The sequence below is a fragment of the Cebus imitator genome, unplaced genomic scaffold (genome assembly GCF_001604975.1).
Source record: "Cebus imitator isolate Cc_AM_T3 unplaced genomic scaffold, Cebus_imitator-1.0 Scaffold343, whole genome shotgun sequence".
NCBI classification, from domain to species: Eukaryota; Metazoa; Chordata; class Mammalia; order Primates; family Cebidae; genus Cebus; species Cebus imitator.
Window position 1 is genome coordinate 497642 of NW_016107658.1, and position 11285 is coordinate 508926.

An 11285-nucleotide genomic window follows, 5' to 3' on the forward strand; every position below is an offset into this window, starting at 1 on the left:
AAAATCAAATGAAACAGAAGTTCAAAGGAGAAAAAAAACTCTTCTTCCTTAGGGTGCCCCAACCTCAATACCACAGATAACTAACATTAACTGTTTCTTCCTATTTCCTTATTGACAAAACTTTTATGCGTAATAAGCATTGAAACAATCTCTCTATAATAATTTTCAGGGTTAATTCACACAAAAAAAGGATCATGATAAACATAGTTTTGTAATCTTTCTTTTTTCACGTTATATTAGAAGATTATAACAGTCCTCTTGTGTCAAAAGACATTCATGTTTGGGACATCTGAGCAGCAAGATTCAGAATTTAGTTTATGGCTGTTGTATAGAATTTTATCTTTATGAAGCTAATTAGCGATTTAACTTGAGACTTACTAGCACCATTCTAAGGTCAGTCAACCCTTCCCTCACATAGCCCTTTGAAAACACAGATGTACAATGACACGATTGAATGCTTCTAAAAAAAGGAATTGGTTTTAATGAATGGAATTTGCTTTCCAAGATGAGAATGAAACATTTATTGTTTCACCCATATTTAGTTCACATTCATTAACAAGAAACTTAGCTACTTTTGCACAAGGAACGTAAACTAAGAAAAAAGAGCTCCATATACTTTCCCTTTTTTTCTTTAAGAAGCTACTAAAATTGTGTACACAATTATAGCATTATGAGAGATAATAGGTTTCTTGGAAAGACTAATCTGTCCCACACTAGTCTTCATTATTCAAACCTTAGGAAGTTTAAAAGTTCACTGAGAAGACGTCAACTTTAATTTTCACTTCTCTTCAGCTGATAGGCGCCATGCAGTTGTTGAAGTAGAAGATGTCCAACTAGCTGGTAAGCTGGTTGACTTGCCTTGTGTTACTGAAAGCCTGAAAACTCATGATAAAAAAGCCTTTTATAAAACAGCAGACATTTCTCAGGTATGGACTAGTTTTCTTTACTAGCCTCACATCCTTCAAGGAATTCTTTTCTCTCCCTATTTTTCTTTCAGTACTCCTTTCCACTTGGTGAATGGTTGCTTGGCATTTCTAATTCCCAGATTGATTGCACAGGAATGAAATGTCATGTTCTGGTTTGGTGTTTGATCCTTAGCTTTCCGTACTTTATTTTAACCTAATAGCCTATACAGAGTCCCATTTGCCATTTATAGTGACTTTTCATTAATTGAAACATGAGCAGCTAGTATCTTCTTCTGTACTTGGTATTAAAACAGTATGTTGTTAACTCTGGAGATTTAAATTGGTTCTTATTCATCATCACTGCTGTTGATTTCTTATTTCCTCTCTAAATCAAAATGCTAAGATAGGCCAGGCACTATGTCTTACGCCTATAATCTTAACACTTTGGGAGGCTGAGGTGGGAGGATCACCTGAGCCCAGGAGTTTGAGACCAACCTGGGCAACATAGTGAGACCTCATCTCTACAAAAACAAAATTAGCCACGTGTAGTGGCACACACCTATAGTCCCAGCTATTCTAGAGATTGAGGTGGGAGGATCACTTGAGCCCAGGAGGCTGAGGCTGCAGTGAGCCATGATTGCACCACTGCACTCCAGCCTAGGTGACAAAGCAAGACCTTGTCTTTAAAAAAAACCCTCAGAGTTCATATACGTAGTGCTGCTGGTGGTTGGTGGAGGGGAGGAGAGGGAGAGAGAGAGAGAGACCGCAAAAATGAGAGAATATGTACATTACATAATACTTGGTTTTCTGGAAATGGCAAGTATCAGTCTCTTCTGTGCATTTTTAGTGGTAAGAATGATTATGATTGATTGCTAACCCAAGATTTGTGTCCATAGTCAACTTCTTTGTCTTTGTTAAATGTAGATGCTTGTGTGCACTGCTGATGGTGATCTCCACCCTTCTCCAGAAGAACCAGCTGCCTCTACTGATCCTAATGTAATCAGGAAAAATGAAAGGGAGAGAAAGAAAAAAGGTGTCTGGAAGCATGGCAGTAAGTCACAGCCCCTTGCTCATTCCTGCTAACAATTTATTTGCTGAATCCTAATTCCTTGTGAAACAGGGACCTCTTACCACACTTAGGTGCTTGGTTCATTAGGCCTTCAGACACTCTTAAGAAGAGTCATGTCAGCTGGGTGCTGGTGGCTCATGCCAGCCCTTTGGGAGGCCGAGGCGGATCACCTGAGATCAGGAGTTCAAGCCCAGCATGTCTACTAAACCTTGTCTCTACTAAAAATTAAAAAAATTAGCTGGGTGTGGTGGTGCATTCCTGTAATCCCAGGGGAGGCTGAGGCAGGAGAATCACTTGAACCCGGGAGGTGAAGGTTGCAGTGAGCTGAGATTGCAACACTGTACTCCAGCCTGGGTGAGAGAGTAAGACTCTGTCTCAGAAAAAAAAAAAAGGAATCATGTCATGATCCAGTGGTTTATAGCATGAGCTTTATCAAATTCAGCTATGTGACTACCATCGGTCATATAATGTTTCACTGTTTCGTATTTATTTTAGTTACTCCACCACTTAAGAATGTGAGAAAGAAAAGGTTCCGGAAAACAAAAACAAAGGTTAGTTACATGTCATTTTTGTGTCTGCCAGGGTGATTAGAAGAGGATCATGGGCCAGAAGGAAAAGGAAAAAGTCCATTGGGAATTTATTTGTTCATTCATTTATATGTTCAATAAACATTTATTGAATGTGAACTAAATGCCAGGCACTGTACACCAGCAGTTGGGAATATAGCAGTAAATACAAAGACCTGATCCTTGAGGTTATAGGCTAGTCATTAGGGGTCTGGAAGAATCATACATTTGAAACTTCTGTTAATGCTTTCAGTTTTCCATTACAAGATCTAGTTTTAAAATGAACCTATCTAGAACCTGAAAATTGGGAATTGCAGTTGTATTCCTAATCTTATTTCAGGCTTCTAGAACCTTGGGCAAACTACAGAAGTATTGTGGCTTGGCTTTTCTTTTGTTTAAAATTATACATTTTATTTTTAAATAATTGTAAATTCATATACAATTATAAGAAATAAAAGAGAGATATCAGATTAGTGATTACCAAGTGTCAGAGACTGGGGTGCGAGGTGGAAGGGAAGTGGGCATGGTTATACAAAGGCAAAATGAGGGATCCTTGTGGTGATGAAACTGTTTTGTATCATTTTCCCTATTTTGCAAAACTATAGTACAATATCACAAACAGGTAATTGACATGATTAGAATTCAGCAATCTTATTCCAGTTTCTCCAGTTTTACTTGTACTCACATATTTTTGTGTGTGTGTTTAGTTCTATGCAGTTTTATCCCATGTGTAAGTTCACGTATCTGCCTACACAGTCAAAATACAAAACAGTTTCATCACCACAAGGATCCCTCATTTTGCCTTTGTATGACCATGCCCACTTCCCTTCTACCTCACACCCCAGTCTCTGATACTTGGTAATCACTAATCTGATCTCTATCTCTGTAATTTTGCCATTTCAAAGATTTAATATTAATGGAATCATGTGGTATATAACATCAGAAACTAGCTTATTTTTTCATTCAGCATAATTCACTTAAAATCCATGTAAGTTTTTGTAGCATCAATAATTTATTTCTTATTGCTGAGTAGTATTCCATGGTACGAATGTACCACATGACATAACTGTTCTCCTACTAAAGGACATCTGTTGTTTCCAGGTTTTTACTATTATAAATAAAACTGTGAACAGGTTTTTGTGTGAATATAAGTCTTCATTTCTTTGGAATAAGTGTCCAAGAGTATAACTGCTGGGTTGTATGGTAGTCGCATGTTTAGTTTTATAAGAAACTACCTCACTGTTTTCCAGAGTGACTGTACCATTTTATATTCCTGCCATTAATGTATGAATGATCCAGTTTCTCCACCTCCTTACCAGCATTAGGTGTTGTCACTATTTTTTATTTTAGCCATTCTGATAGATGTGTAGTGATATATTGTGGTATTAATTTACATTTCCCTGATGGCTAATGAGGTTGTTCATGTGCCATCTATTTCACTTCAGTGAAATGTCTGCTCATGCCTTTTGCCTATTATCTTTCTCTTTCTTTCTTTCTCTCTCTCTCTCTCTTTCTTTCTTGTTCTTTCCTTTCTTTCTTTTCCTTCCTTCCTTCCTTCCTTCCTTCCCTCCTTCCCTCCTTCCCTCCTTCCCTCCTTCCCTCCTTCCCTCCTTCCTTCCTTCCTTCCTTCCTTCCTTCCTTCCTTCCTTCCTTCCTTGATGGATTCTTGCTCTGTCACCAGGCTGGAGTGCAGTGGCACAATCTCGGCTCACTGCAACCTCTGCCTCCCGGGTTCAAGCGATTATCCTGCCTCAGCCTCCTGAGTAGCTGAGACTACAAGAGCACACCACCACGCCCAGCTAGTTTTTGTATTTTAGTTGTATTTTGTATTTTCAACATGTATTTTCACCATGTTGGCCAGGATAGTCTCGATCTCCTGACCTCATGATCCGCCTGCCTTGGCCTCCCAAAGTGTTGGGATTTCTGCGCCCAGCCTTAGCCTATTTTCTAAATAGATTTTTTATTATTGAGTTTTGAGAGTTCTTTTCATGTTCTAAATACTACTAGTGTTTTATCACGTATGTAGTTTGCAAATATATTCTCCCAGTCTGTAGCTTGTTTTTCCATCCTCTTCATAGGGTCTTTCAAAGAGCCAAAGTTTTTAGTTTTGTTGAGGTCCAATATATTGATTTTTTGAAAATGATTTTGCTTTTTATAGTAAATCTAAGAACTCTTCTCCTAGTCCAGATCCTGAAGATTTTCTCCTGCTTTTTTTTAAACATCTTTTTAAGCCAGATACCCATTTTTGAGTTAATTTCTGTAAACGCTATGAGGTTTACTTCAAGTTTCTTTTCTTTTGCTTTTCTTGCTAAAGGGTGTCTAAGAGCTCTAGCATCATTTGTTGAGAAGGCTATCCTTCCTCTGTTTTATTGCTTTTGCACCTTTGCCAAACATCAATTGGGCTTGTATTTGTGGGTCTGTTTCTGGGTTCTATTCCATTGATCCATGTATCAATCCCTCTACCGATATCACAGTTTCGCTATATAATTGGTCCTAAAATCAGAAGACTGATTGCTCTGACTTTTTTTTTTTTTTTGGTCAATATTGTTTAGCCATTCTAGAGGCCATATATTTATTTTTTTCATTTTTTTAAATTTTTTTGAGAAGGAGTTTTGTTCTGTTGCCCAGGCTGGAGTGCAATAGTGCAATCTCAGCTCACTGCAGCCTCTGCCTCCTGGTTTCAAGCAATTCTCCTGCCTCAGCCTTCTGAGTAGCTGGGATTATAGGCATGCACCACCCTGCCCGGCTGATTTTTGTATTTTTAGTAGAGATGGGGTTTCACCATGTTGGCCAGGCTGGTCTTGAACTCCTGACCTCAGGTGATCCACCCACCCTTGCCTCCCAAAGTGCTGATTACAGGTGTGAGCCACCGCGCCCCAACAAGAGCCCATACCTTTTAATATAAATTTTAGAATAAGCTTGTCTATAGCTACATAAAACCTTGCTAGAATTTTGCCAGGAATTGCATTAAACTTTAAGATCAATTTAGGGAGAATTGACATTTTTACTATGTTGAGTCTTCCTATCCATGAACACAGCTGCCTTGGCTTTTATACTCTGTAAGTCAACATTTATTGAATCCCTACTAAATGTAAAACTAAGTTAAGAATAGTTGTAGAGCTCTTTAAGCTTTACTGAAGTATAGCAATCATAATATAACTTGTTTATTGTGTTTTACTTCATAGGTTCCTGATGTCAAAGAAATGGAAGAAATCCGCTCTACTGAGGTAGAGCAATCATAATATAACTTCATTTTTACCCTTAGTGTGTTTTATTTAATAGCTCATTAGTTTTAAATGAATCAAATAAATCACAAAAGCTATTTTTGAGCTTTCCTTCTTACCTCTAACCCTCATCCCAAACACATACACTGGGTTTGATTCACTGAAAAATGAATTCATTGTTTGATGTTTGATAACTCCTATAGGAAAAGATACAATTTGGCCAGTGACCCCGTATATTCTAATCTGCTCTTTTTTCTCTCATATTTATTTCAAAAGCCATTTCTTGGAAGCCAGAGTTCACTTTTAACAGTAGTTGTTTGCAATTGCTTATTCCCCCTCAAAGTCCTAATTTATATTTGTGGCATGACAAATTGGTTGCTGTGGAGATAATTATGTAAAACTGGATTCAAGGGAGAACATGCAGCTAAGATCCAGTTTTTGTAGGAATATCTCTAATAAAAAAGATGTGAGGAAGTGAAATCTGGCAATTTGGATCTTTAAACCAAATTATTTCTAAATAACTAATAAGAAATTATAGTTCGTTGCCAATATAAATCAGGTCAAATTACCAATAACTGAGACCTAAGAGTTGCACCTTTGAGAAAGGTCTTTACATAGAGCTGCAGATTGAAAAGATTAAATGTCTCAAATAATTTGTTTAATTAGGAAAAATTACTGTACAAAATTCTAGAGCCTGGGTAAAGATTCCTTCATAAATAGCACTACTTAAAGTAGAAATTTGGTTGGATCAGAATTTAAAGAGACCTAACATTTGAATTCATTGGTACATAGAAGGGCACTCCTGCAAAACACAGGGTGTTAAATGACAGTACTGGTATTCCCCTCTAGTCCCCAACTTCGCTTCAGAACATTGAATCTCCAGAAGTGGAAAAGGAAGTAAAGAGACTGCTGCATTCAGATGCTGAAGCCATAAGTACCCGTATCCTTTATAAAAATATTTTATGCATAGTCTGTTCTGCCCCATTTGTACATGCTGACGAAGCCTCACCTCTGGTGTTTGTGTACCAGTCTTGATGTATAAAAGTTAAGATTTTTTGAAATGTTCTGTTCTAGCTAGGAACAGTACAGTCATGTAATAGAAAATTATTTATTGTGTAATTCAATATAAGACACTTCTCAAACTAGGAATTCCGATACAAACGATCTAAATTAAATAGCACTGTTAGCCAAAGAGCCTCTTCTCTTTCAGCTGTGCCTTTTCCTTCTATGTTTTCCTTGACTGCCCCCTACTCAGGTTGGGAAGTTATTGCTGAAGATGGAACCAAGGAAATAGAAAGTCAAGGCTCCATCCCAGGATTTGTGATATCCTCGGGAATGAACAGCTACAAGCAGAGTCACATCTCATCAGGTACTTTAGTAAAGGCAAAGCAGGAGCGTCAGATATGGGAGGTGTTGACTGGGTGTCAGATCATTTTCCATAAATTCATAGGCCAATCAAAAAAAAAAATGCCCTCGTCCTTCTTCCCTCTTTTTTTTTTTTTTTTTTTTTTTTTTGAGATGGAGTCTCGCTCTGTCGCTCAGGCTAGAGTGCAGTGGCATGATCTACAACCTCTGCCTCCTGGGTTCAAGTGATTCTCCTGCCTCAGCCTCCCAAATAGCTGGGATTACAGGCATACACCACCACGCCCAGCTAATTTTTGTATTTTTAGTAGAGTCGGGGTTTCACCATGTTGGCTAGGCTGGTTTCAAACTCCTGACTTCAGGTGATCCACCTGCCTTGGCCTCCCAAAGTGCTGGAATTACAAGCATGAGCCACTGTGCCCAGCCTCTTTTTTTTTTTTTTTTCTTAAGACAGAGTCTGACTGTTGCCCAGGCCGGAGCATAGTGGTGTGACCTCGGCTCACTGCAACCTCCGCTTCCGAGGTTCAAGTAATTCTTGTGCCTGGGCCTCCCAAGTAGCTGGGATTGTGGGCATGTACCGCCACAACCAGCTAATTTTTTTTTTTTTTAATTTTTAGAAAAGAAGGGCATTCACCATGTTGGCCAGGCTGGTCTCAAACTCCTGGCCTCAAGTGATCTGCCTGCCTCAGCCTCCCAAAGTGCTGGGATTACAGACATGCACCACCACACCCAGCCCTTCTTCCCTCTTATTGGTCTCTTGGCAGTTTAGGGGTTTTAGATTGGTATTCTAATCTCCCATCCACCGCTGGTATTTTAACTTCCTGTGACCCTTAGATTCTCTAAATGTCTTGATCATTCACTACATGAATGAATGTCACAGTGTTTTGCATTTGCTGTCCTTGTATGAAGGGAATAATCTTCCTGCAGAAAAAAATGATTTATAAAATTTACTGGTTGCCCGGGGAATTTGAAAGTAAGGAATATAATTGTATCTAGAGTATAAGTTATTTGCAGAATTTTAGATAGTTCACCTTCTTCTTGCTTAAAACCAGTAGAATATTGTATGCTTCAAGAGATGTTCAGTGGTTCTAGAAGTAACAGTGATGAGGATGAGGATGATGAAGATGAGGATGAGGATGAGGACGATGAGGATGACAATGAGGAAGATGAGGATGACGAGGAAGATGAGGATGACGATGAGGATGAAGATGAAGAAGACGAGGAAGATGATTCTGAAGAGTATCTCAAAAGGCAGATACAGGCCAAGTTTATTGAATCTGGCCAGTATAGGGCAAATGAAGGTGTCAGTTCAATAGGTAAGTCAGAGAAAAAACAAAGGGATGGGACCAGGGTGGGTGGCAGTGCTAAAAGTTGACTCTAAGCATACATTAGACTCAAAGCTAAGCTTAAGAAGTTATTGCTGCAGTGTGTAGTGGAGTTTTACTTGATTTGGATCTTGGTCCATTCATTTAGGCTATATTTAAATACATAAAGTTACTGTGTATCTCTATTAGTCATGAAAATTCAGAAGCAGATTTGTAAAAAGGAGAAAAAGCTCCATGAGATTCAGAACAAAACACAAAGACAGAAGGATCTCATCATGAAAGTGGAAAACCTGACACTCAAGGTAAGCTCTTGGCTGGCATAAAGGAATCCTGATATCTTTCTTTCAGTATCTTGCCTTTGTGTTTCCACTTATGTCATTTCTTTTTTTTATTATTATTTTTTTTAAGCCTACGGCACCCGGTATTCCCAGGCGGTCTCCCATCCAAGTATTAACCAGGCCCGACCCTGCTTTGCTTCCAAGATCAGACGAGATCGGGCGCGTTCAGGGTGGTATGGACATAGATCCACTTATGTCATTTCTATGCAGGGTTCTTGTTCGTTCATGAAACTAAACTCCTAATAAAAGATAACCCCATTTCCTTTTACCTGAGTAATTTTGATCATCTAATATAAGCATTTGGGGGAAGGGACTAGGTGATTTGAGATAAAAATTGGAAATATTGAGCATTTGCTATGTAAAAGGCACATAAAGGGCTAAGAATTGTACATGTATTACCACATTTTTATCCTCACACCCTTGAAACATAGCTACCGTCACCACTCCCATCTTATAGATAAATAATTGAAACTCAAAGAGGTTAAGTAACTTGCAAGGGATCAAGGTAAATGGTAGGGCATAAATTGAACCCTGTTATTTGTATTAAAATGTATCCATTGCAGTAAAAAAGAAAAATAGTTTTTAAATTTTTGGTGCATGTTTCAACAAGAATAAATATCTTGCTTTATTTTTATTAATATATGTTTAAGAGCTTCAACAAAAAGAAAATGTATGTTTAGGCCATGTTTGCTCACTGTTTTTATTGAGGGAAGTTCTGAAGCATTTGGAATTTCCTGACAGATTTCATTTTCTCTAGAGCTGTAGTCAGCAAAGGGGTGCACAGAACTATATCCTTTTTGAGTGTTATCCTTTAGAATAACCAAGTAAGATAACAGATAAGGGCACACTTTGAAACATACAGATATATGCTATTGTTTTGATTATTGTTACATGTAGTACTAGTTAGGAATAGTGATACTCTGCCCTAGTTAGGGGAAATGGAGGCATCACCAGCACCAGATTCTAAACCAACTTCTCTAACAGGTCACCATAGACAAAGGATTTGTGCTAAACTACAAAAAGGTAACATAAGGGCATTACAATTATTTAGAGTAAGAAAAAGAAATGCTATAGAGTGTATATAAAATCAAATTGGATTGTGCTGTAGTTAGGGGGGATAGTTTTTATACTCTAAATCCTTTGAAATGAGTGCTCTTTTGTATGTCTGGCAGTTTATTATTTGTGGCTGGGCTTGGTGGCTCATGCCTATAATCCCATCACTTTGGGAGGCTGAGGCAGGTAGATCACTTGAGGCCAGGAGCTCGAGTCCAGCCTGGGCAACACAGTGAAACCTCATCTCTACTAAAAATACAAAAATTCGTGGCATGATCCTGTAATCCCAGCTACTCAGGGGACTGAGGCATGAGAATCGTTTGAGCCTGGGAGGTGGAGGTTGTGTGAGCCGAGATTGCACCACTGCACTCCAGCCTAGGTGACAGAGGAAGACTCTGTCTCAAAAACAAAACAAAACAAAAAAAGCAATTATTTGCCAAACTGTTTGTCTCCTTTGGTTCCTTTTTCCTTTGAGACTCAGCATTCATCAGTTATTCAATTTATTTTTCAGAATCATTTTCAGTCTGTGCTGGAGCAGCTTCAGGTACAGGAAAAACAAAAAAATGAGAAGGTAAGAAGTATGTTTTCAGATTAACCAGAAAACACCTGATACAGAGAATCCCCCACCTTGCCTCCAGTATTATTGCTGGCTGTTCCTCTCATAGGAGTAGTGGTGGCCAGATCTTCTAAATGAAGGTGGTAGGATGGAACAAGGTCTTTGTGAAAATTCACTCATTCAACAGATACTGAATGCCTGTGAAGTGAAAAGCACTGGATGTACAGTAATGAATAAGACAAATGCAATGCAGTAAATCTTCAATGTCATTGATAGGTTCTTGGAAACTTACTGTAACTTTAAGCAAAATGATGTATATGTAATGAAACCAATTTTACTATAGGCTAATTGATACAAAGAAGAGTTAAGTTCCTGTAGCATATTTCTGGTCACAAAAACATCATCAAACTTCTAAATGAAAAGCAAAACACTTCTAATATTAAACACTGAAATAAATGTGAGCTTTATGTACATTTGAGAAAGAAAGATGATTATGTACCTAGTGATTCCAGTTCAGGGTTTGCAGATGGCCAGAGCTTATCCCAGTAGCTCTAAGTGCAATGTGGGAACCAGCCCTGGATAGGATGGCATCCCATTGCAGGGCACGATCACACCCACACTCAGTCAGACTGGGACTATTCCGACAAACCAATTCACCTAACGTGTATGGGGGAGTGATTCTTTTTTCTCATCAACATTGTAATGAAGTCAGGTGTAGTGGCTCATGCCTGTAATCCCAGCATTTTGGGAGGCTGAGGCGAGCAGCTCGCTTGAGCTCAGGAGTTCGAGACCAACCTGAGCAACATGGCAAAACCCTGACTCTAAAAATAATTAGCCGATTGTGGTAGCTATAAGTCCTATAAGCCTGTAGTCTCAGCTACTTGGGA

General features: G+C 38.6%; 1 protein-coding gene and 1 pseudogene across 1 annotated transcript in view; one reads left to right on the plus strand and one right to left on the minus strand.

Moving 5' to 3' along the window:
• Window positions 1-11285, plus strand: part of TAF7L (TATA-box binding protein associated factor 7 like) — a 27223-nt gene that overhangs the window by 10369 nt on the left and 5569 nt on the right. The window contains exons 4-11 of the mRNA XM_037730433.1: window positions 793-926; window positions 1830-1956; window positions 2470-2525; window positions 6614-6704; window positions 7020-7133; window positions 8182-8442; window positions 8641-8753; window positions 10354-10413. Of these exons, the coding sequence (XP_037586361.1) occupies window positions 793-926; window positions 1830-1956; window positions 2470-2525; window positions 6614-6704; window positions 7020-7133; window positions 8182-8442; window positions 8641-8753; window positions 10354-10413 (956 nt within the window). The remainder of the gene's footprint in view (window positions 1-792; window positions 927-1829; window positions 1957-2469; window positions 2526-6613; window positions 6705-7019; window positions 7134-8181; window positions 8443-8640; window positions 8754-10353; window positions 10414-11285) is intronic.
• Window positions 8858-8976, minus strand: LOC119467871 (annotated as a pseudogene).